At 39.0% G+C, this 26286-nt stretch overlaps 2 protein-coding genes across 3 annotated transcripts in view; one reads left to right on the forward strand and one right to left on the reverse strand.

Annotated features, from left to right (window-relative positions):
- TMEM243 (transmembrane protein 243) lies at positions 1 to 25783 on the forward strand. The gene is made up of 5 exons (XM_004602154.2): positions 1 to 140; positions 12807 to 12857; positions 13870 to 13974; positions 15565 to 15756; positions 25683 to 25783. Exons 1-4 carry the CDS (start codon positions 60 to 62, stop codon positions 15685 to 15687), a joined length of 360 nt encoding a protein of 119 aa, XP_004602211.1. The 5' UTR covers positions 1 to 59; the 3' UTR covers positions 15688 to 15756; positions 25683 to 25783.
- DMTF1 (cyclin D binding myb like transcription factor 1) overlaps positions 15724 to 26286 on the reverse strand; it is a 51518-nt gene continuing 40955 nt past the window's right edge. Inside the window, exons 13-18 of one of the 2 annotated variants that reach the window (XM_004602152.2) lie at positions 25739 to 25948; positions 22902 to 22990; positions 19208 to 19363; positions 18341 to 18715; positions 17484 to 17628; positions 15727 to 17299 (exon numbers count right to left, since the gene is read on the reverse strand). In XM_004602152.2, the coding sequence (XP_004602209.1) occupies positions 17190 to 17299; positions 17484 to 17628; positions 18341 to 18715; positions 19208 to 19363; positions 22902 to 22990; positions 25739 to 25948 (1085 nt within the window). In that variant the 3' untranslated portion in view covers positions 15727 to 17189. Of the gene's footprint in view, positions 17300 to 17483; positions 17629 to 18340; positions 18716 to 19207; positions 19364 to 22901; positions 22991 to 25738; positions 25949 to 26286 lie in introns of both variants that reach the window. The other variant, XM_055124763.1, reaches the window with a different exon arrangement.

Here is a 26286-nt window from a genome sequence, read left to right on the forward strand (position 1 = left end):
GCGGGAGGCGATGCCCGCGGGCTTCTGAGTGACTTGGGGCAAGTGAAGGAAACCCCAAAATGGAGGACTTCGCGTCCCGGACCTATGGCACCAGTAGTGGCCTGGACAACAGACCGCTGTTCGGAGAGACGTCGGCCAAGGTGAGTGTGAAACTGGGTGCCCGGCTTGGCTCCCCGACTGCGTGTCTGCCTGTCGGCGGGTGGGGGGCTCCCCGGATGCCTTTCCCTGCCTCTTCCCGTCCCACCCCCAGCTCGGCTCTGAAGTGTCTGCCCAACCACTTGCCCCCCTCTGTGGGCCAGGACTGGCCCAGAGCCTTCAGGGGTGGAGGAGGGTGGGTGGGCTGGAGGGAAGCTGCAGTTTCCAGCGGTTGGGGGCCCTTCCGGGGGATGGGAAGCCCCTCTGGGTAAGGTAGGGGGCGTGGAGCCCGGCTGCTGCAGAGGCTGCAGGTTGGTGTCCCCCCCGCCCCCCCCGGGAGGGGGAGAGCTGCGGAGAGCTGAGGTGCGGGTCTGTTTCTGTGGGGCCATTGAGAAGAGCATGAAATGCGGGGTGGTTTGATGGCTTTCCGTGCCAGGAAGCGATCAAAGGGATTTTGCCCCTCCACGAGTCATAATACATATTCTTAAAAGGCCATTAAAAAAGTACAGTGTCTTTGAGCTCCGTCATGTGATGTGCAGGGCCAGCAGTTGAAGAGAGCTGTTTGCCTGGCCTCAGTGTAAACTTTGAGTAGTTTGGGCAGGATTATTAGCCAGGTTCACCCCGCCCCCTCCTTCCCCCGAAAGTGGCGTTGGTGATCTTTGACTCCTGACTGAGTGCTTTCAGCTTCTTAAGAAGTAGAGCACTCAAGAGCGCCTTCAGCTTCTTGGGCTTCCTCAGAGTGGGTAGGGGCCCCTCCTGCGGAAAGGATCTGTTTCACCTGGAGCGTGGCCCTAAATCTTGGCAGCTAGCCCGCGGCTTTACATTTTTTACTCCAGGTGGATTGTATTTTCTGTGTGTCTCAAAAGTGTTTTGAGCAAAAGCTGGAGCAATAGCACAGTGGGTAGGGCGTTTGCTTTGCACAGGACGACCCGGGTTCGATCCCCAGCATCCCATGTAGTCCCCTGAGCACCGCCAGGGGTAATTCCTGAGTGCAGAGCCAGGAGTAACCCCTATATCTCCGGGTGTGACCCCCCCAAAAAAAAAGCAAAAAAAAAATAGTGTTTTGAACTGGCTCTCTATAAAGATGCAGCTTTTGTTTTTGTTTTTCAGCCCACAGTGCACTTGGTTTGAGAAAGGAATGCTAATCCAGTAGATGTTCTTGATTAATGTAGACATGATTGAGCATTATGTACCAGGCCCCAGGGGTGCAAAGAAGCCAGGGAGATCTCATGGGAACCTAGAGAGTGGAGGCAGCTTGCTGCCTGCTGGGATTAGACCTGGGGCATCTGGCTTCCCAGCTGCCACCACAGCTAAGAGGTTCAGTATATCTCTCCCATGTGCTTTGATCAACAGATTGGGGAGATTCAGATTTGTAATCTCCTTTAGCCCTAAAGCTCCTGAGCATAGGTGGATGATTTGGTTGAACTTGATTTATATCTTTACCTAGAACGAGCTTGGGCTGAATCTATGTAAATTTCCTATTGGAAACCTAAGAACTCTTTTATTTTTAATTAATTTTTTGGTGTTTTTACCTTTTTGTGCCACACCCAGTGGTGCTCAGGGTTTACTCCTGGCTCTGTGCTCAGGGATCACTCTTTTTGAGCTCAGTACCCAATGGGGTGTGGAGATCAAACCCTGGTTGGCCATGTGCAAGGCAGGTGCCCTATCCACTATACTATCTCTTTGCCCCCAGAACTCTACTATTTTAAAGGAACCTTTTAAAGTGCATACTGATGGATTCCTTTACATAATCCTGATGTCACTATGCAACTTGAGTCTTTTCAACTGTAGATCCAGCTTCTCAGATAAAAGTTAAGAATAATTCCAAATCTTTCAAAATTGCCCCCTTTCAGAGTCCTCTCATGGGTTAATAGGATGATTAACAGCGAGAGAAATTGAGCCAGGGAGATAGCTCAAAGGAGTAGAATGTGTGTTTTGCACATGAGAGGGGGGGGGGAGGAGAGAGAGAGAGAGAGAGAGAGAAGGAAAAATCCCCAAGCCCTGAAGGAAGATTGTTCATCTTTATTGATGGCAAATGAAGAATTCTGGGCTTACCCTTGAGTGTGTATTTCTCCTGACTGGCCAGAAAGCTGGATTCACAGTTCTGTTAAGGTTAGTAATGGTGAGCTGCCACTACTAACGAGAAAAACCCACCTCCTGTCATGTTCTGATGGGTTTTCTCAGCTTTTATTAATTACCTGCCTTAGAACAACCATTTGTAGATAGCCTCTCAGTTTGTAATCTGGAAGGCCAAGAGCTTTGTGTTCCTAACTATAAAGCAGAAATGTCTGGGGCTCACTGAATCAAAGTCTGGAGTAGAGTTTGTGTTCTTTAGGGCCAGTCAGCTCATCGCCTCCCCCCCCCCCACCTTGTTTGATCATTATTCCTTTGTATGATGGTCCTTGTTTCTGTTTTCACAGGGAGGCAAGCTGAACCTTAAAGCTTGTTGAGTCACAACGGTTTTCCTTTGGTAGTGTTTTATGAGCTGATTGTCATTGAAGAATTCATCACTAAAAGCTCCATAGACATACCTTCACAAATCTAGGGCCCTTACACAGGATTTGGGTGGAGTGGTTGGTCCATGTAAAGCAGTGAGGAAAGATACCAAATACGTACTCTCAAATCATACAGGTATAATCCAGGGTGCCGTGGACAGCACCTTCAGGGAGCAGTATCTGAAGGAATTTTGTTTTCACCTGTACTTTGTGCATGTAGTGATTTCAGTTCCTGAACCCTAGGTGTTTCATGATAGATCTATGAAGCAACACACAAAGTGAAGGTTACATGACTAAGGGATAATAGATGGAAAGATGTTAATATTTTGTAATAAACTAGTTTTTCTTTCCTTGATACTTTTGAAATTATGGATTTCTGTATGGAATGGGCTGCCTTAAGCATCCCTGACAATGTTGCTATGCTTTTTAAAAAATTAAAGACCTGTTTTCAAGTTTTCTGCTGTAGTGCATCTCTTTCAGGTGATAAATAGATGCCATGATAAAATTAGTTTTTTCTTTTCCTGTTTTTTTTTTTTTTTTTTTTTTTAGTTATACCTCATAGTACCTAGGATTTACTCTTGGCTCTCTGCTCAAAGATTACTCCTGGTGGAGGGAGTTCGGGGGATAATAAATGATGCTGGCAATCAAACTTAGGTTGACTGCTTGCAAGGCAAGTACCTTACATGCTATACCATCTCTCGAGCCCAGTAAGTTTTCTAAGACTGTGTTGTATTTTAGCATTTTCTAAAGGAATGTTGTCCTTTAGAAATATTAAAAAAAAAACCCATAGAAATATATGCGCAACATTTATAGTTTTTATCATAATTCAAGTATAGTACATGAAATTAGTTTTAATCTATTTCATTTAAGTACATATATCCAAAATACAGTTAGTCTACTCAGTAGTCATAATGTAGTCATTTAGTATGTGATAAACAGAAAACATAGATATTTTAATACTTCTTTTTCTGTACTGAACCTTGGAAATCCAGTGTGTATTTTTTTACTTACAGCATGTCTCAGTTTGGACTATTCACAGCTCAAGACCACATTTAGCTAGTATCACCTTACTGAACTGCTTTGTCCAAGGAAAGTGAATTACTAGTTCCAGTGGTTTCATACTGCTGTTTGGCAAATATCTTTCTTTCCTTTGGACCATCTTCTCAGAACTTTTAATATGGCACTTTCCTCCAAGATGCTAGTTGAATGCTAGAGTGGGTAAATAATACTTTCTGAATTGCTTACTAGCATTTTTATCCTAGGCATAGTATCTAAGCTCTCAGAACAGGAGCATTCATGAGCCAGGATTCTACAAAACATACTTTGAGAAATATCTAGGAACCAACATCTCTGCTTTTCCCCCTCCACTCTACTATAAACTTAAGTGCCTACTATGGCAGTTGAAAGCTGCTTCAGGACAGCATACAGTTGAGGCCGTCTTAGTGCTGGGTAATGGAAGGGCAGTGATTATCCTCTGGGCTTGAGAGTCTGGATTTTCTGATAACTTTACTAGTTGTGGAATCATCTGAGGTGAGCTTAGCCAGTGTGTATTTGTGAATCTGGGAGGAAGATGCTGGTTCTCTGTGGGAGAAAGCAAAGTGGACAAGGAGAAATGTGGTATTTGGTGGCATGTGATGTTAATCGGTTTGTAAATTATTTTCTGTCGATTTTTAATGACACATGCTGTTTCATATTACAAGCAAGATTGTAGTTATTCTTATCCTTTTATTCCTTTTTGGATGTGAGATGAGAAGAGTAGCTTTGGAGTACAGGTGTACACACTGAGCTCAGCAGATAGTACAGGGATATCACTGCAGGAGGTGAGTTAGTGGATCCTGGGTTTTTGCTTTTGGATTTTTTGGCTCCAAAGGCAAAAAAATCTATATGTAGGGCTGAGATGGAGCTCAACAGTGGAGTACTTACCGAGTGAGTGTAAGTCCTCTGGTTTTGTCCTCTGGCACCACTGCATAAACAAAACAAAAACCACACCCAAAGCCAAAGAAAGTATGAAAAGCACTTTCCTACATTCTTCTATTTCCTGCCTTTTCCCACTGCCTTCACCACCTTCCTCCACCCCCCAAAAGAAAAGTAGAAGCATATAAACAAGAAGACTGGTGAAAAACATTTTTTTTTTAATGGCATGTAGTTCAATTCAAGCATATCCACCTTTGAGCTTTTTATAGCTTCTGCAAATAGCAGGGTAGACTAGAGTGCTACTTCATGCCTCTTTTTATGTGGGGTTGGTGACATGGAAGTGTGCTGCTTTTTGGAGTGCAAAGCTGTGGCTGAGATTGATGTGTCTAAGCCTGCTACGCTCCCGCTGCCACAATGCTAAAGGCTCCCCTGGGGATAGTGCAGACTCTCACTCCTTTCCTTTGAGTAGTTTCTGGGTGAGCCTCTGAGCACATCACCTGTCTCCCTCAGAGGACAGCTGGTGGTCCAGGGGTATGGGTCACTTTTGCCCCAGTCCCTCTTCCAGCCTGACAAGCCACTTTCAAGTTGCCATTTCATGTGCTATATGATAGAGGCTGTAAATTTTTTCTTCCCTACTATATAATATTTCCTCTTTACCATCCCAAATTGGAGCTATCTGTGGGCTGGGCTAAGGCCATTACATCTTTGAAGTGTCCAGTACATAGGAAAGACTGGGATCCTGTCATCTCACCCATACTCTGGTCAAGCTTGGGGTAGGCTCTCATTTCTTCAGACACCTTTCATTTAGCTATGTCTCTGATGCTCTTGGCAAGGTTATTCCTTTCTGTACCACCCTGTTGTCTCCAAATACCTGAATACTGCTATCCTGATTCCTGCTCAGAACTTTCCTTATAACTCAGTCTTTACCCATTCTTCCTTCCCTGACAATAGGAGATGCCAGGTCCTGTGAGGGAGTTCTGCAGATCTAGCCTCCTTGTAGTATAGGTTTTGAGTGCGCTTAGAGACTCAGCAGCCTCATTTTTCTAGCCTTTCAGGCAGCAAGCATAATTCCTGCCTAGTGCTTGATTTTTTCTTTTAATTCTTTTATTAATTCACCATGTGGAAGTTACAAAGCGTTCAGGTTAAAGTCTCAGTTATACAATGCTCAAACACCCATCCCTTCACCAGTGCACATATTCCACCACCAAGAATCACGATATACGTCCCCCCTCCCCCCACCTCCCCAGCCCCCCACCCCGCATGTGTAACTGGTAAATTTCACTTTACTTTCACTTTACTTGGATTACATTTCAATATTTAAACAAAAAGATTCACTATTATTGATTTGGAGTTTCTCCCCCCTAAAGTCGATTTGAAAAGAAAGCATTTGGTAATTTGTTTTCCATTGCTGAGAATGAAGAGATATGAAGTCAGGAGGCCGCTAGTGCTTGATTTTTATGTGTTGTAGTTTTAAGTGCAGTGAGAATTTCATATCACCAAAAAGTAACCTGCATTTGTGGGACATTCTGAACCATGAATAGAAGGCTGGATACCTCAGATCTGGATTGAGAGGAGTACTGGAGATTTGTGGACAGTTTAAAGCTATCCCTTTTCCTTATTGCTGGGTGACCACAACAAGGAGGCTGTGGTAAGTGAGTGATAAAGTATTGTTTTATTTTATTTTTAAGCTTAGGTTTAGGTCTGGCTCCTAGAAGCTGATAGTCTGCTGATTATCTGAAGAAGAGATTTTTGCATGTTGCTACTTAAGGCCGGGTTTTTTTTTTTTTTTTTTTTTTTTTTTTTTTTTTAGGGAAGCTCATAGGACAGGGATAATTACAATGGTATTGGTCAGCTACTCCATTAGACATGGTAGGAATTACATCAATGCCATTATTAGTCACATTCATTGATGTGACTCTCTCTGCTGAATGTCACTGTTCTCTAGGGGCTTTACAGTTCTTTACCAGCAGTCCCAAATGTTCAAACATTATGCAAGTATAGATGTATAAGTTAAATAACTTTCCCAAGGCCACAGGCATGTGGTAAAATAAATAGATCTGAATTAAGTCTGTTAAGAATTCTTACTTCGGGATGGGTACTCAACCATTGTATGACTGAAACGTAATCATGAAAATGTTTGTCTGTAATTGTATTCACGGTCTTTCATTAAAAAATTAAAAGGGGTTGGAGCAATAGCACATTGGGTAGGGCATTTGCCTTGCATGCGGCTGACCCGGGTTCGATTCCCAGCATCCCATATGGTCCCCTGAGCACCGCCGGGGGTAACTCACATTCCTGAGTGCAGAGACAGGAATGACCCCTGTGCATCGCCAGGTGTGACCCAAAAAGCAAAAAAAAAAAAAAAAAAAACTTACTTAGGGCCCAATGAATTTTGATTGACCTCAGCCTTCAAACAAGAACCTTCTAGGTCCCATTTTCTAATTTTTTCCTATGATCTGATTTCCATAAGTGTTGGTTTTCATTGGAAAATCATGTTTTCAGTGCATGTATTCATCAGAAAAATCTGGTAGTATAGTTAACACAAAAAATATTTGCAACAGAATGTACTCCAAAATGTTAATTCGGGAGCTGGGAACAAAGTACAGGTGTTCAGGTGCCTTCCTTTCATGATGTCAACCCTAGTTCAATCACTGGCACTTTATGGTTCCCAAGAGCACTTCTGTGTATGACCCAACCCCCACCCCAAAAATTTGAATCTGCAAAATAAGGGGAGCATTATAAAATGTCTATATAACCTTTTCTTTCTTGGGATCTGCACAGAGCAGTGGAGGTCATGGTGCCTTCTTGATAGAGTACAGTGTGAGTTGTAAAGAAACGTGTGTCTGTGTTCTCAGCAATCCTATCTCATGTTGTTGCTGCACATGAGATCCTGCTCCTGTACTGGTCAGAGTCCAGTGTTCCTATGGGAATTCTATAAGGCAATAACTATGGTCAAAGTTCAGTGCTTACTGTAGAGTCAGCAGGGTGTCCCTTGCCTTCCCTTCATGGAAGCTGTCTTGGGTTCCTTCTGTCAGCAACATGAGGGGATGCACTTCAAAGGGGGCCTGTAGTTTTGGAGGAACTAAGCTAAACTTGCTGGCATGGTCAGAGGCTTCTTGCTTCACAAAGCAAACCCTCTTAGTATTGTGTCCTCTTGGTAGTTTATTCCTAGAGCACTACCCCATGGGCTTTTGGACCAGGCTACTTCCAGAGCTTTCCTTTAAGTTTTTGACCGTGTATCTTATGATTTATTTATTTTTAAAGTTTTCCCCTCCGATTTGGAAAAAAAAAGGAAAGTCTTATCTGAGAACTGGCCTTTTATTTATAGTATCAGAACCCTTGTATTTGAGAAACACAACTTTGGATTCAGAATTAAAGAATGTGGCTCAAGATTCTGAATCACTCTATACAAGTTAATGAATGGTAGGGAGTGATGGTGTCTTTGGACATTTCATCTGTCTGAGCAGATTGCCCTTCTTCATGTTCCCTTACACTGTCTGTACTGACCTGAATACTTGGTTCGGTAGAGGGTCAGTACTCAATATAAAATATCATCAAACCCTTTAAAAGGTTAGCAAAGTGCCAATGACCTTTATAGTCCCTGGGAATTAGAAGACTTTTGAGTCTTAGGCCTAAAAGCAAGGGTAAGATTTTATTTTTGTACTACACATGGCTTCACCTTGTTTGGTGCTTGGGGATCACTCCTGATGGCACTTGGGACCATGTGATGGGAGTAAGGGTGGGAATCAGGAATCACAAGCAAAGGGTGATCCATTTTGTGGCAGAGTGGTGGGAGATAGAAAGTTTAGTGACGGGCATTTGAGCGTTTCATTGTGCCTGAACTCTAAAACTTGGGAGGAATGATGGAGGAATGGACAGATTGGATCTGAAGTTACTTGTTCTAAGGAGCATGATTTTCCTCAGGAGATTAGGTGATTGAATGTGTAATATGTATGCCATTTTTGTTAGTCCATTCTATTTCAGAAAAGGTGCTATGTGCTGGGTAGTTTTTCATTTTTCAGGGAGCACATATTATCACAGGAAAGATGGAGAGATCTTAAGTCCTTGTTCATCTCTCTTCCTTTTTTAAGCTTCAGTTGTCTTAGCCTTCACTTTATTTCTGCTCCCCTTCTCTCCCCTTTTTTCTGCCACACCTGGTGGTGCTCAGGGCCTACTCCTAGCTATGTTTAGAGACGGGTCTTGGCAGGCTTGGGGCACTGTATGCGGTGCCAGAAATAGAACAGAACCCAGGTCAGCCACATGCCAAGTAAATGCCTTATTGCTCCAGTCCTATTCTCCCTGTTGTTTTTTTTTTCTGCCCAGATTTCATTTTCTTCTTTCTCTAAGATCACTCAATCTACACCAGGGATATTGCACTTGTTTGCACTAACCTTACAGATCCTTGGATGCCTTGTTCCTTTTTCTTATAAAGGTTCCTGCTTTGGAGGGGTCACATCTTCAAAGAGGATTTCTTAAACTGTTTTCTCTTATTCTCCCCCAGAGCATTCTCTTTGTCTGCCTCATTTTATCCTCTGACAATTAGTGTAAAAAAGAGGGGAAAATGAATGTTTAATGTCATGTGAGTAGCAAGATGGATGAAAGGCTATTCTTAATACTGTTGAAAGTTGGGATTTGGGGGCCAGAGATGGACTCTATGAAGGAGAGAGAATATACAGATTGAATACAGATGGAATTAATCACTAATAAATTCAGGGAATGGGTACAGAGTTGGTAGAGAGAAGCAGGTTACTCTCCAGATTTTTTTGTTATACTGAAAGAAATGAACTAGGGGGAATTGTTAAATTGTTTCTCTGCATAGTTTTATTTTTGTAAGGATGTGTAAGGATATATAATGGGCTTTAAGATTATAATCTTGGAATCAGTTGAGATGGGCTTCAGATCGCATTCTGGAGAGTGAGAAAATCAACCCACTAAAAGGCCATGGGAATACAGGCCTTTTAGTAAGGAAGCTCACTAGGAAATTACGTGTCTGCTTTGTGGTTGGCAGAGGGATACAACCAGTGCTACCGTCCACCTCTATGGTGTTATTGTTGTACAGCCAAAAGGTTCTCTCCACAGGCACATGACTTTTCTTTGTCTGAATTAGAAAAGGATGTTCCTGCCTCTTACCATGGGACGATGTAGATCTGTACTAGGGTTACACAACTTGTGAATGCAGTGTCAGGCTAGCTTTCAGCCAAACAGTGAGACCTGAAAGCTGATAAGAAGCAAAGAAGACAGGTCCCATAGTGACTGGTATTAGAGGAGTGGTTTTCAGTTGGTCTTCAGGTTAAAGTTCAAAAACTGCTGGAGTAGAGGGAAAGGACAGATTCTTGAGATGTAATACTGAGATAATGCTAAAATTAGTAAGTGATTTACAAGATAATTTATGCAGAATTCTTCTCTAAACAATATCTTATGTGGGTATATTTGTTTTTGTACACATGTGCGTCCACACACACGTGTGCCCTTTCTTAATGGGTTAAGACTGTCTCTTATTGCTGAATATATATGTTTTTGGGAAGCATAGTCTAATTTCCTGTCCTATCTTCTCTGCAGGTAAGGATTAAAGCTGATTCTGATCCTGGTATGGTTCCTGGGGGAGTGAAAATAAGTAACGGTACAGGTTTAAAGTCCTGGGAGAGAAAAACAATTTCAATAGCTATAAATAGTGCAATAAAACTAGTGACTGCTAACTTCTATGAGAAATTCATTACTGAGTTACTGGATTCGCTGTACATGTGGAAATTACCTTTAAATTCAACATCTTTTTTATTTTCTCTTTCCCTCTGGTTCTGAGTTAGAACATGTTCAAGGATTTCAAAGGGATTTGAAATGCTAAACAGCTATTATTTTTTATTGTTCTTTTATCTTTGGAAACTAGAAACTCAGGTAGTTGCTAAAGCCCTTAAAAACAGTCTGAGTCCTGGAAAGGGTCTACATTGTATGATTGAAATCAATATTCAAAATGGGATAGTTGAGTCTAAACGTTTGAGCATTGCTTGCTTTTCAGATTTAAGTGTGTTCACGTCTGTGGACATTAAACTATACATCCTGGTTCAACAATAGGTCTTTGCAAAGCCTTTAGATCAGTGTTTCTTACATTCCATGTCTGCTCAGGCCACAGATCAAAGCAGTAGTTTAAAAAACAGAATATGGGTGGGTCTTCCAAGGCTACTTAGCAGCTGTTTCTTTGGCCTGGATATGTGTTCACTTTGATAGAGGCTTGAAGCCAAGGCCTTACCTTGACTTGGAGGAAGAACTCAGTAAGAAATAGTTTGCCAAATTCTAAACTCTTTTTAATAACAGAATAACTGATAAACATGACAATGACTTAGAATTCTGTTCAATCTAGAGAGCAAGCAGAGAAATAAGTTAAAGTTTAGATTTTTATTAAAGCCTGATAAAAGCTGCTTACATGGATAAATTTAAGAGTTTGAAAAAACTATTTGAGGAAATCTTTATTCTTGAAAGATGTACTTCAGTACATTGCTTTTTTTTTTTTTTGAGTTGTTATCTGCCACTTGATGATTTTGTCTAGATCGGTACTGTAAGTTGCTTTTTCACTGAGTACAATTGGAATTTGTACTGTTGCCATTGAACCGTCTTTATCACTAGTTTTTGGTATTGTTAAGTTGGGCCGATGTTCCAATTTCCCTGAGTCTGTTTTGCCCTCTGTAAAATAATCTTAATTCCTCTTCAGGCAGGGAATTTTGGAAGACAACTGCATTATTGGTCACGTAACTATTCTTTTTCTCCGTTTCCATCTCATATGGCAATTTCATGTATTGTTTGGAAGATAGTGGTTCTTTATCACTGCCTCTCACCTGAAACTCTTTTCTGTTGGTTGACAGCTGGCATGACATGTATACCCTCACACACTCTTGCAGATTCCTGGACTGCAAACATGAGAGCAGAATACACTTTAAAAGAGTTTGGTTGAAACTTTTCCACAGGCAGAAACAAAGGGGTTCCCATAGAAACCTGTTACAGTTAATAGCCACTTTATGTTAAACACATTTTGTTTTGACTGGGAACAAGTTAAACTGATAAGTGATTTGCCCTGAACAAATTGTCTTAATTTCAGACTCCTTTGTAGGCTTTCTCTTATCTAAGTATTTTGGGTCCTCCTAGTTCAGCACTGGTGTGACTAGAGTTACTTTGTCTAGTGTGGCTTTAAACTGCAGTGGCCTAGATCTGGACAGCTTTAGGGTTTGTCCTTAATTTGATGAGGCACATAGGATATAATACTTGGCTCTTCTTCACTCTTTGTCCTCCTACCTTTGCCTATTTAACTCTTTGTAGTCAACACTTAAGTTTGATGTATTTTAATTAATGCCTTTAGATTACTAGAAAGCTTACAGTTTGAAAATGAGTGTTCAGCTGTTCTGTACTTGTCCTTATTCACAACAAACATCTTTAAGCTTGTTTCTTGGTTATATTCCATGTTCTGCTATTGTCTATTCAGACATAACCAGAACAATCTTTAAAGCTAAAATATTTGAAAACTCATCTTTTACTTCTCAGCAATACATACTCATTACCCTCAATGCTTCCAAGATAGGTTTTAAAAACATTGTTCTGTTATTCTGTAAACTCTCTCAATCTGTATGTTTTATTAACACACACACACACACACACACACACACACACACACACTCTCACTCACTCACACATGTAATTTCAAATCATTCTCTGAGTTAGTTGAGATGGAGGGATGGAAATGACAGGATAGTTTAATGGGTAGGATTCCAGGCTCCTTAGATGATTTTACTTTTAAGATGGAAAATCATTGGACTGAGAATCCTCCTAGCATTACTATCTACGTTTAGATTACACAAGACAAGGATACCTAAACTGTGTCACAGTTGTTTCAAACTCATGATAGTACTGACATCATCTACTATCTGGTTCCCGATTTTTCTTCCCAAAACTTTGGGTTGCTTATCACAGTGCCTTTGTCCCTTCACTTCTGCTCACACTGTTCATGTTAGCCCCTCTCTTTAGGGGCTCCCTAATCTTAAACCGTAGTTAAAACCAATGCCCTGGTCCTTCCAGAACCTCCAGATAGTTGTCTCTCTCTTTCCAAAGTACCTTCCACTCTGGCAGTTCAATATATTTTGCCTTGTCTGTTGGTTTTATTTATATATAAGGCTCAAAGGTGGTAGAATCTTCATTTCTTCATTCTAAGTCACCCTGTTGTTTAGAGCCCTGTACTTTTCTGAAAGTGCCGTATGGCTCAGAAACTCTCTTTTCTTTCAGGATCGAATCATCAATTTAGTTGTTGGCGGCTTAACATCCTTATTGATTCTTGTAAGTATCTTTAATTATGTGTCTCATCTATGCTGATAGCCAAAGTTTTGCAGACTCTAGTACTGTGGTTTATTTAAAAAAAAAAAAAGTTTTTTTTTTTACACTTAAGGCCAGTGTATAAGGCCACTATATGTAGTATTCTAGTCTTAAATATTTTTCAACTTTCACATAAAACCAATTGATAACTAGAGTAAGCTACATTGAATTCTTCTTACACTTCAACCCAAATTAAAATATATGAAGAGCATAAATAATGTAACTTGGTTTTCAGTTTGTCATGTTTGTTTTCTAAATTTCTAAACCATCAGTGACTGCTAGAAGTCCCTTCTGTCATAATCTACTATTAACTCTCCACTTCTGCTAATACTGTAATTTTGTTTCAGTTGCAGATTATTCTTTGACTAAGAGGTTATTTGATCAACAGAGTAAATTTTCATACTGTATAGTAAAGCTTGGTATTTCACAATAGACAGTGGTGTCTGAGAATGATACATTTTCATTATACTTAAGATAATTTTAGTGAAGTTTGGGTCTATGACTTCCTCATAGAGCCTAAATCTTTTCCCAGTATAGTCATTTCTTTTTTTGTTTTTTGGTGCAGGGGTGGGTGGGCTATACCTAGTGATGCTCGGGGCTTAATCCTGGCTTTGTATTCCGGGGTCACATCTGGCAGTGCTTCTTGGCGACTATATGTGGTGAAAGGATGGAGCCTGGTGGGGTTGGCTGTATGCAAGGCAAGAGCCTTAACCCCTACACTATCTCTCTAGCCCCTTCATTGCTTTTTAACCTGCTAACAAGTAATTTTGAGGTTTCATTGCTTAGTTTTGCCTTTAATTTTTAGAATTTTATTTATTTTTTAACATTTTAGTGTTTTGTCTCTTTAAATTTGATTAAAACATTCCAAAGGGCTTAATGGTAGAAATATTTTATAATGTGAAGCATTTTCATAACATTACTTGCCTAGATTCCAGACTAACCAGGTCTTGGAATTACATGATTTCTCTTCGTACAGGTAACGCTGATCAGTGCTTTTGTTTTCCCTCAACTACCTCCAAAACCATTGAATATATTTTTTGCTGTCTGCATCTCTTTGAGCAGTATTACTGCCTGCATACTTGTGAGTACTATTTAGAATTTAAATGTATTATTTTGAGGGCTGAGGCTTACACTCTCTAGGGCATATACATAGGGTATAATTGCACTAACCACTTTCCCCAAGACTGTCAGATTTTCAGCTGTAGGCCTTTATTTTACTGGTCTCTTTTTGAATCTCTCCAGAATTCTAAAGATTTGATATACATTACCTAGCCTTCTTTCTTCCAAGGGACTTAGGTGCAAGGATTCAAATGTTTTGCCTGTGAAGTACTGAGTACTTTGGATTTATAATGAAATCCTAGTTCATCTATTTAAATCTCCGTACTTGTCTCCTAAAACTGTAGCTATTTTTGTTTTACTTCTTGGCCAATACCTACCTAGTAGTGTTCAGGGGTTGCTTGGAGTTGGGGGATAGGTGGGGGACAGTGACCATATAGTCCTGGCCTCAGGCATGCAAAACATGCTCTCCACTTGGCTGTTGTAGTTTTTAAAAGCACCCTGATCTGCAAAGTTGTTCATAAGAGAGTTGGGCAAACAACGTTCCAACACCAATACCACCACCTGCTGATGTCACTAGACACCCTTCTCCCATTCCCTGTCCCTATTTCACCTCCTTACAAGCACATTTTGAAGTTGGGTATTGTAATTGGGTCCCATGCTTGGTGATGGTTCTTCATTGGGTTTTTGCCAAGTATTTAATTATTTCATTAGATAACTTTTTGCATTTCTTTTTAGGACAGGCAGAGTCAAAACAGAAAACCTTTACAGCTTTTCTGAGTTATAATTAAAATGGCACCTAATTCGTGCAGGTGGTTTGGGACTCTGACCTGAGAAATTAGCCCTTCCCATTTTGGCAGGCTTTGGCGGGTAGTTTTTTGAACCACACCTGACAACACTCTGGGCTTAATCCTAGCTCTACAATCAGGAATCAGTACTGGTGGTGCTCAGGGGCTATCAGGGACCGAACCTGGGTCAGCCCCATGCAAGGCAAGCACCCTACCTGCTGTATTATCTCTCAGCCTCACCATTTTGAGAGGCTTTGAAACAAAGCTACCGGAAATGTTCTTTATAGCCCACAGCTTCTTCAGTGCCCTCTGCCTAAAACCACAAACGACTTAATAGTGGTTTAGTTATATTAAGTATATGCGTCTTACAAACCCTAGTTTGTATTGGTAATGACTTTGAGTCATTACATGATTTTTTTCATGTGTGAAGAATGGAAATAGACCCAGGACTTATGCAAGGACTGCTCAGTCATACTTCAAGTCCAGTATATATGAATTTAAAATGTTCTCACTTCTCATACCCGAGCTTCTTGCTTTTATTCAAATACATTTAAAATATTTTGCATGGCTTGTCCAAAAAAAATGGTGAGTTCTGAGAAAGTAGGAATAAGTATAATCTCAGATGTGGGAATTTGTTACTGCTTGGATTTCAAAGAATAAAGAATAAAACTTAAATTCTGGCTATATTAGTCTAAAGCTTAATGATTAACTGTCTTATTTGTGGGGATAATTATGTTGATGAATTTAGTTGCTATAGAAAAAGAATGAGGCTTCTAATATGTAGCCTAGTGGCTATTACTTAAACTTTTATTTAATTTTTCTTGTAGATCTACTGGTATCGACAAGGAGACTTAGAACCGAAATTTAGAAACCTAATTTACTATATCTTATTTTCTATCATCATGTTATGTATATGTGCGAACCTGTATTTCCATGATGTGGGAAAGTGAAGTTACCAAGGAGAAATACTGACCATGTCTCTTCAAAGTTGTGTTTTAAAGACTTAAGAGCTTGATGAGGTATGCTGAACTTTCCTATAGGAGTTGGATACATGATCCTCTTGTATATTGTAAATCTAATTCCATCTTTCAGGGGGAAACTTCATTAATAAGTTTGCTTTTTTGTTAAGGAGCTGATGTTGCATTTAAACATCCCAACAACACAAGTACTTTCCACTTTTGAAATGAAAACTTTTTTATAATGTAATTGCATGGCGAAAGGCTATGTAACAATCTTGTATTTTAAGACAAATAATCTTTTATTTCTGTTAAACTGAATATACAATTATTGTTCCCTAGGCAACCAACTTTTGTTTATAACTACAATTTAATTTCACATTAACAAAACACAGACGGTGAAAAGACAACTTTGATTGTGAAATCTAATTACAATAATAAATAAAATAATTTATACAATTTTTTTTTTCTTTGTGAGTTTTCTATAGGGGTCATAATCATTAAAGCCCTAAAGGCTGGTTTTGGCTTAACCTTCTCTAGTATAAGAATGACTTTTTTTTCTTTCTTTTTTCTTTTCCAATTTTAGAAGTAATTTTTTTTTTCTTTTAATTGCCCAAGAAAGAGAAGTTATATCAAATTCCAACCTGCTAATGCACTAAGTGAACAGCAAATCCAGCAAATTCTGATGTCCTCTTAAACCTATTTTCTGGGTAGTTTAGATAGCAAAACATGTAAGAAATGGCAATGGCATAGATAGGCACCAAAACCTCCTTTACCATATAGTTTATTTTTCTTCAAAGTGCTAACTTTGTAAACTGATGACAGTGTGTTCTAAGGAGGTGAAAACTCTGGTGAGTTCTGTTACCACTCTAATTCATATTCCCTTTAAAAGTTATAATTAAAAAAAATAATAAAACCACCTGTAGTGATTAACTTTTAATGCTTTCCTTTTTACGCAGCCTAAATATACTCCCACTGCCTGCAATGGGTAAACGAAAAGTAACTCACACAATCACTCTTGTCTTTGTAATGTGTACTGGTCAACTCTCAAACCATGGTAATCCTTTGGAGAGGCCACTGGTTAAGTTCTAGACCATGACCTTGTTGATGTGACTTCTGAACTGGATAGAGTCATGTCTGATCTCCAGAGATGAGTATTTCTGCTTTTAGAGCAAATTAATTAAGATTTAGTGATTTTTAACTTTTCTCAGTAGCTGAAGTGAGTGAAATTCCCTGCTGATGAATAACACCAACCATTGGGATCTATGCAGTTAAGACCTTTCACTCAGCTACACACTGTCATTAGACTAGGTCTCAGTTGATATACATAAAAGGTTTATGTCATAGCAGCAACAATGTACGGGGCTTATGTGGTGTAGCTATTTAAAAGCCAGGGAAATGGTAAATTAAGTCTCTTGGAGATTGCTCCTATTTCTTTGGAGATGTAAAATAAGTTTGACTTATTCTGCCTGAACTACCTGTTTCTAAGACTTAATCTAATGACAGTGTACCAAGTCCTCAGCATCCTTTGAGTCTTCTGAAACAGGGCTACACAAAGATGATCCCATGATATTTGATTCTTCTCGATGATGCTGGAGTATGGGATCTGTAATGAGTTAAGTTTTAAGTTAGTCTTAACAGTATATATAGCCTCTAATCCGTCTACAGATTTTAAGTAAACTACAGAAATGAAATTTTAACAAGATTAATCTATCTGTATAATAAAGATAAAAATAAACTGAATTTAATATGACTGCTTCAGACACATTAAGTTAGTTGTATTACATTACCTGTTAGTGTTGTCAAAGGCAAGACAGATTCAGCATCTATAACATCAGAAGCCTGGATAAATCCATGAGGTGAAGGAACAATAAGAATGGTTTCATCATCAATTGTCTGATCAACTTGCTCTTGTATGGCAGGAGATACTAAGTCCTAAATAGTAACAATGATAATTTTAAAATGAGCACGACTCATTTTGCTTCTAACAGTTAATTTAAAAGGACTTAACTTTCAAACATACATAGACAAATACAAGTTAAAGCTGTAAATTAAAGAGCCTCATAAACAACTGAACGAAATGTTAATAAAAAGGAATGGGAAAGAGCCAAGATATGACTTTGTGGTTAAGTGCATGCGTTGCATGTGTGAGATCTGAGTTTGATCCTCCACACTGCAAAATAAGACAAAACTTGAAAGAACAAATTCAGTTATGTCACTTGTGTAGAGGACAGATGTTAATTGTAGGATGATGTGCCTGAGCCAGAATGCTCTACTACTAGCATTTCATCATTTCTTGATACTCTACTAGTAATAACCCTCCAAGCATAGCATATTTTTCAATCTTCTGGAGATGTGAGAGAGGCTTCAGTGAAGAATCACGGAAAGATAAACACTGCTAATTGACCGATTCTTGTGAATCGTAAGGACTTGCCCCTTTTTGTTTACAAAAACAAGTTGGGCTATAAATCTGGCTTGTAATAAAGCACATGCCAGGTATCATTAAAGCACCGGATTTGATCTCATATTAACACCTCCTCCCCCCAAAAAATCAAGAGTATATTTCTCCTCCATTATTTACAAGTTTGAGAGTAAAGAGTAAAAGGCAAGAATCCATTGGCTGTTTGTTCCCTTAAATGTAACTTACCTCAGTAACGTAAGCATGGGCTAAATGTGAGGGTGATTCTTCTTGTTTAAGGTCTGTAACAGAGATTTCTTCTGTTCTGACCATTACTCTATTTATCAGTTCTGTGCTATTTTGGTCACTGAATTTGGACATATGAGCATCATTAAATGATGGTTCAACAGTCATTTTAGGCTGATGAATTTCATCTGGGAAAGTGTCTGCTTCTAGGGCATCTGGAGGCTCAGGGAAATCAGATGAGTGAATATCACTATCTACTGTCAGTTCTGCTTGGGATATGGAAGAAGTGATGTCCTCTGTGGCAACGGTCTGAATGATGACTCTTGGTGTGTGACATTGCACTGTGACATTTTCACTCGTGTTCAGTAAATGTTCAGGCTGTAGAATGTCAGAAAAAACAAATCAGTGGCAAAAGGAAAAATTACCTCCAGATAGCAATTATAGTCAAAACAAATGACATTTATAGGTGTACTCTCCTCCCATACTTCTCATCTCTGCAACTGCAGTGTTTTTAACACCACTTTCCTTAGAAAGGTTCTTTACATACTGGGGCCTTTGCCTCTCTCATATAAGGAGACATAGATGATAAAGGCTATTCCTCAGTGATGGCAGACTGATGGTGTGAAACATTCCTCTCGGGACAACAGCATTAGAAATTGTCTAATAGTGAGATCAATTATTCCTAGTACCTAATAGGTTCTCATACTTGAAATGAGTCAAAATCTATTTCTCTACCACCCCGAGAGAGTTATGGAAGGCACATGAGTTCTATCATAGTATTAAAAATTAGGAAACCTTGTTATATTTGGTGACACTTATTAGCCAATCTAGAGGGGGAGAAAATGAAGGAATTGTTGTCAGGGAACATACAGATAAAGCATGAACGATGATCTGCTCAGGAGATGCAGGAGCAGCAGCGGTCAGGGTTACCGTAGGACTAGCAGTCAGAGTTAGGGGAAGGCCTTGGCTTGAACTTGTTTGAAGCACATAGGTACCTGGAGTGCCAGTAGGCTGTAAGTGGAAAGACTGAAAAAAAAAAAAAATCAGATCACAATAGGCAGAACAGATACTGAACTGAATTAGTGTACCTGTTAGTACTTATTTGCTAAGTCTTTGTATCCAAAACAAGAACTAACTTAACTAACCACAAACTCCTATTGTGAAGGTGTAAACAAGTTATAAAATGAAGGGCATCGTATTCTTGACTATCATTCTCAGACTGGAAATTGAAGGCCAAGTATTTTTTCCTAGTCTTCATATTTGTGTATGTTTATGGTCTAATCCATGTATCTCAATTTTTTTCTTGACTAGGACCCCTTCCTGTGGCCCTGTCCTACCAGGTTGGCCTCCTATTCTTGCGCCATGATTCCCAGCCCCTGTACAAGATTTTTCACCAGTGACCCTCTTGGAATATCTTGCAGCCCACAGTGGGAGCAATACGGCTCTAATTGACAAACACATAGTGGTATAGCCTAAACTATTAATTTCAGGGGGCCAAGATTATTTCAAAAATGATTGTATCCATTGCAATTAACCAACTCAAGAATAATCTCTAAAGCCTCGTTTTGTTTTTTTAATTCTTAATAAGGCATAGCAGTTTGGACTGATCTTAATAGTTTCATAAAGATTGAATCCTCGGTACCACACACGGTCCTCTTAGCCTGCCAGGAGTAAGCCCTCAGTGTCACTGGGTGTGTGCCCCTCCCCCCTAAAGTTTTTCATTTTGGGAAATGTATAGAAAACTTTAAAAACCTAGTTAACTTATCTTTAGATTTTACTTTTAAATAAGTATAATAAAAACATTAATCCTAACATATCTTTAACCACCATGCTTCAATAGAATTTGAATTGAGTTTATCCTAACACCCTAATAACAAAAGTATTTGTACCTAAAATAGTGGTGGTAGTTAGAGTATACAGCTATTCTTTGATGTTGTCTTGTGGATATATATAGGTTTCCTTTCTGCTTAAGTGGAAGGAACTACCTGTCATGAAAAGGACTGAGGATTAGAAATGATTACGATGGTGCAGATCACATAATGTGGAATTGATTGCTTTCCTCATTTATGGAATGAAAGCTCACCATTTTCCTAAAGCTTATTCTTCTATCAGTCAGTCACATGTATCAGATAGTAAATGTTTTACATATACAATTAATTTTTAAACAAATATTTGTTTTAGGGCCACACCTGTTGATGTTCAGGTGTTAGTCCTGGCGGTGCTCAGGGATCCCTATGGGATGCTAGAGATTGAACTCAGGTCAAGTCACATGTAAGGAAAGAACATGAGTGTTATAAACATTAGATATACAGAAATTTGTTTAAAGCTCACACACTTTTTAAGGCTGATGCCTCTGTTGAATAAGGAGAGGGGTTGGAAATAGCTGAGAGCTTGAGCATATGCCAGGCATGTGGTAGGCCTTAAATTTGATTCCGGGCCCAACCTCTAAGCTGTCTAGCCCAGAGTCAGGCCATAACTGCTGGGCAGTTTGTTTTTTTTTTTTCTATTAGATCCTCAGGAGCACCCTCCACAGGAAAATTAAGTTAGAAGTTTCTAAACGATTGTGACCCTGTAAATAAACTCCTGCACATGTACCCAAATAAAAATAAGTATATAATATAGTTTATTTGGCCAGTGGTGGGACCCTTAAAGAAATCAATGTGTGTAAATAAATGTAAATAAAGGTAGAAATTTGTTTTTAATCCATAAAAATCTTTGTTGATTGTCATCCTGTGACATCTAACTCTGAAGGCAATACATTCTTAGCCTAGTTTATGTTCTTTTCATAGCACATAAACTTATAATTTAATAAAATGTATTAATGAAAATTAATGAAAAATGAGCTAATTTCAGATTGCTGTATTGTAGGAAGCAGGATGAGAATAAGAAATTTTAAAAATGGTTCTACCATCCCTCAAAGACCGTCACTGTCATCCCGTAGCTCATTGATTTGTTCGAGCGGGCACCAGTAACGTCTCTCATTATGAGACTTGTTACTGTTTTGGGCATATTGAATACGCCATGGGTAGCTTGCCAGGCTTTGCCATGCGGATGCGATACTCTCAGTAGCTTGCCGGGCTCCCTGAGAGGGGTGGAGGAATCAAACACGGGTCAGCTGTGTGAAAGGCCAACGCCCTCCCGCTGTGCTATCACTCTGGAAATGGAACAGGTCAAAACTCCCGTGCTAATCCCTCAAAGAAACCCCTTATAAACATTACTCGTTTTGACCTGTGTCTCTCCAAACCTTTTTTGCCTAGGAAACTACAAATCTACTTTCAGTCTCTTGATTTACTCATTTTTGACATTTCAAATAAATTAAAGCTATATACGAATAAGGCATTTTGTGGCTAGTACCTAACATGATCAAGGTTTTTCTCTTCACTGTTAAATAGGCATTTCCAGGACCCAAGAGATAGTACAGCTAATAGTACTATGTGTTTGCCTTGCATGTGACAGACCTGTTTGATCACTGCCACCACATGTGATCTTTGAGCATTGTGGAATATGCCCCTCCGAATAAGTCATTTCTATGGGTGTAGCACATTTTATTTACTAATTGACAGTGATTAGAGGTGTGGCTTGTTTTCATTATGAACATTCATGTAAAATTTTTTAAATTTTTATTATCTTTTTTAGTGAAGGTAAAGGTTTTAATAGACATTTGTGTGTGTGAGTGTGTGTGAAAGTAACTCCCAAGCTGAAATAGAAAAGTAACTCATGTATAAAATTTTTATATGGTGCTGAGGGCACTTGCCTCGCCAACCTGGGTTCAATTCCCGGCATCCCATATAGTCCCCAGAGCCTGCCATGACTGATTCCTGAGTGCAGAGTCAGGATTGACCCTGAGCACTTCCAGGTGTGGCCCCAAAGCCAAAATAAAAAAACATACTTGGAGCGATAGCACGGCGGGTAGGGTGTTTGCCTTGCATGTGGCCAACCTGGGTTCGATTCCTCCGCCCCTCTCAGGGAGCCTGGCAAGCTACCGGGAGTATCTCACCCTCACGACAGAGCCTGGCAAGCTACCTGTGGCATATTCAATATGCCAAAAACAGTAACAACAAATCTCACAATGGAGACGTTACTGGTGCCCGACCAAGCAAATGATGAGGAATGCAGTGAGTGTATTTTTTAATGTGGAAATTTATGTTTTCATAGATTAGAAATAGGACACATAACTGTTTTAACATTTTCCCCAAATAGTATGCTACTTAATATTAGTAAGTTTAAAGACTTCAATTCTATATTCCCTATGGCTGCACAATATTTAACATCTCAAATATACTGTTTTTGGTGATAATGCAATACAAATACATTTACGAAAGTCAGCACGGAAATTTTAATAAATAAGAACATACTCTAGGTTTATGCAGAAATGAAGAAAAAGACAAAATTATAATGTGGAATTCAGTTTATTGTTATCTTCTGAACTTTTGGCCCTAAAACCATGGTCACAATTGCATGAAATGCCAGATATCTTTTTTTCATCTGCTTATAACATTTTAAAATCTGGTACTGATCTTATGAATAAAAATGGCCAACATTTGCTTTGTGAAGTGCTACTCACTGGAAGAATCTCAAACGTCTGTAGTGTTCCACTGTTTAGTGTTATTGTTTCTGAGTCAACAGCAGCAGCAGGGGAGGAATCTGTTGAAGCTAAGGTAAGAACAAGGATAATCATATTTAGATGGAAATCCCTCAGAATACGATTATTTGTAAGATAATCTCATAGTGAATAATTTGCCAGGGTGTTTATGAGAGATTAGAAATGTACCAGATGTGTCTGGAATAGTTAATAGATCATGGGTTGGTAACTATGGCTCAAAGCCAAAAGCTACTAATTTTTCCAAGTTAAGTGTTATTGGACAGTCATGCCAGTTTTCATATCTTTAATTAAAGTTTTTTAATTGAATCTCCATGAATTGCAAAGTTACTCACGATTGAGCTTTGGGTGAATAAACAACGAACACTGTTTCAACACCAATGCCCTCACCAGTATCCCTGTAGTTGGTCCTGTGTTCCATCTCCCCTTCTCACCACAGGCAGGTTTTTTTTTTTTATTATTAGGAATGGAGATTTACAACGCTGTTGCTGATCTGATATCATGCATTTTACTTAACTTTCTTTTAGTTTGTTAATATATTTTCTATGGCTACTTCTGTATACTAGATGAGTTGAAAGTATGACAGACAATATCTGCTAAGGCCTAGTACTGATTCTAACCCTAATGTTATGAAATAAGGAAAATATCCTGAGGCTACTTTACAAAGACAGGAATTTAAGAGAAAATTTTCTGCATATTGTAGTAAGCAGAATAAATATTCAAAATGGTAGTCCCAAACCACAAGATTTTAGTTATAGTGGCATCACTTTCTAGCAGTGTAACCTGGGCAAATATGTCTTATTTTAGCTCAAACTAACATTAAGAGATTTCATCTGAGGTCAGAACCATAGTATAGGAGGTAGGAACATTGCCTTATACCTGGCTGACCTGGATTTGATCACCAGCATCCCATACGGTTCCCTGAGCCCTGTCAGGAATGATCCCAGAGTAGGTGTAAGTCCTAAGCACAGCCATGAGTGGCCCCAAAACAAATTTAATCTGTTCTGCTATCTTTGATAGCTGTTCTGAGTATGAAAAACGTAAGTATACTAATATTAATCCAGAACACCAGGTTTGAAAAACTTTAAATAGCAATATTAAATCTGTATAAACTGTGAGGCTAAAACTTGGTAAAAGACCAAGAAATGCTATCTGTTAAAAGAGTTTTCAATTTCAGCTGTAGATAAACGCAGTGTGAAAAGTTTAAGGTCATATGTAAAGGAATTCAGAGTGATTCTAGTTAAATAACATAAACCAAAGGTAACCAAACTATGAAGAGAGACAAAGGCAACTCAGGGCTAAGAATGATTTAAAAAAACAATATTCAGACATTTGGGGCCTGAAAATAGAAAATTTTATTTTTATGTTGTTCCTTAAGTTTGCCACTTCCTCATTTTTAGGTGATGAAAGAACAATTATGAGATTTTAGAATACAAACATAGGTGTGTTTTATGTACAATTCTTAGAATACTGAGGTGTAGCATTGATATGTTTGCTGTCTTCCTAGTAAGTGATGTCAATTTAATAGCCAAGAAAATTCTTAACATTGCTTCTCGGCCTTTTGGCTAAGATCAAGTGTAGAAAATCCTTAACAATTTCAATGCAGTGTCAGTTTATAGGAAATTGTAGCTTTCAATATTTGTGTGGGGATGGGGGGGACCTTGTAACTTCAGTCATTTGCTTTGTAATTTGTTTACCTATAAAATAAAAAATAAGCAGGGCCAGCAAGAAGAAATTCTTCATGCTTTATTATACCAGTAGAAAGCTAAAGCAAGTAAATTTAATAGGCATGTCTGGTATACATGTCTATAAGCAACTTCGATAGTGCATATACAGGTATGTAGTGGCTAATTATACTAAAATGTGGTCTGTGATTCTGAAATAGGATTGTAGAATGGATCTGAAAATCAGTATGGTGTTGTGTATTTCACAGTTGTAAGGCACTGCTGGTATTTGTGAGTGAGCCCAAGAGTCAACGCCGAGCATGCTACAACTTTTGGAATAGCCCCACAAAGTACTGCCCCACTAAAACTACTGATAATCCACATGATACAGGCAAACAACATGTGAGGGCAAAAGAAAGTAAAAACTAATCATCTAACAATTCTGTTCTCTTTGTCATTATACAATGGAAAATAAATTGAAAGATCAGCTTGGCTTACCTCTTAATACATTTCCTTATAACAATTGTTAGGTTCTCAATAAGAATGAAAGAAATCAGGAAAAGGAAAGACTCATAAACATAATTCCCATAGGCAAATAATACCTTTTGGGTAGAGAAAAATAATTTTCAAAAAATAACCTATGGGTCAGAGTGATAGTATTGCAGGTAAGGCATTTGTCTTGCGTGTAGACAACCCTGATTCAATCAGTGGCATTTCCTATGGTCCTCTGAGCACCACCAGGAGTGATTCCTGAGTGCAGAGCCAGGAAGAACCCTGAGCATTGTGAGGTGTGCCCCCAAATAAAATGAAACAAAGCAAACCACCAACCCCGAAACAAAACAATAACCTCATAAACTCATTCCCAGTTTGTCTTTTCTGGTAAACTATAAATGCATCCGCTACCATATGAACTTTTATTTTCTTGCTTCACTGACTATATTTTAAGGTAGGTTTCTGCTGCTCGTTAAAATTCGGTTTGTAATGGCTAGGTATTAAGAATTATTTTACACATTTATCCTTTGTGCAAATACTGAGACTAAGATATTCATTAATGTATATACATTTTCTATCAACATTTCAGAAGACTAAAAGGTGTATACACCACGTAACAAGGAGCCTTGATGTTCAAACACTTACAGACATGTGTGATCTGGACTGGAATCTGCAAGGCTGCCATGGGGCTTGTAGAAATGGATGTATTGTCTTCTAAGCGGGCCACTCGGATCTGAACGTGCTGTACACTGGAACTGGAATTACTGTTTGGAACTCCAGATCCTGATTTATTCTCCAATAGCGCTGGGTTGTTTTTTTGATTCTCATGTAACTGTTTAAGACCTTTTATTAAGACTGAAGGGAGATGGGTAGACAAAAACAACATTGATTCTCCGACAGATCACCATCTAAGCAGCAAGGGAGGTGGGGTAAGGAGGGAAAGTATTTGGAATAAATCATTGTATGCTGGATACCAGATCTCACCAAAATAACAACAAAAGTAGCTGAAATACGGCTACTTCTCTGGATTTTTTGGAAATGTTATATATCACCACAGAATCAAAAACAAAACAGGGAAACCATGGTATTCTTGCAATATAAATGCTACACATTAAAAATAACCAAAGTGATGAAATGAAAAAAGGATACTTTTTATGTCTTAGTGCTTGTCATTTTAAAAGTTATTTTGGAAG

The sequence above is a fragment of the Sorex araneus genome, chromosome 1, assembly GCF_027595985.1.
Source record: "Sorex araneus isolate mSorAra2 chromosome 1, mSorAra2.pri, whole genome shotgun sequence".
In the NCBI taxonomy this organism is placed as follows: domain Eukaryota; kingdom Metazoa; phylum Chordata; class Mammalia; order Eulipotyphla; family Soricidae; genus Sorex; species Sorex araneus.

Coding starts and splice junctions, on each gene's coding strand:
- TMEM243 (XM_004602154.2), top strand. CDS start 60: ATGGAGGACTTCGCGTCCCGGACCTATGGCACCAGTAGTGGCCTGGAC. Junction 141..12,806: donor TCGGAGAGACGTCGGCCAAG/GTGAGTGTGAAA, acceptor CTTTTCTTTCAG/GATCGAATCATCAATTTAGT. Junction 13,975..15,564: donor GTATTACTGCCTGCATACTT/GTGAGTACTATT, acceptor TTTTTCTTGTAG/ATCTACTGGTATCGACAAGG.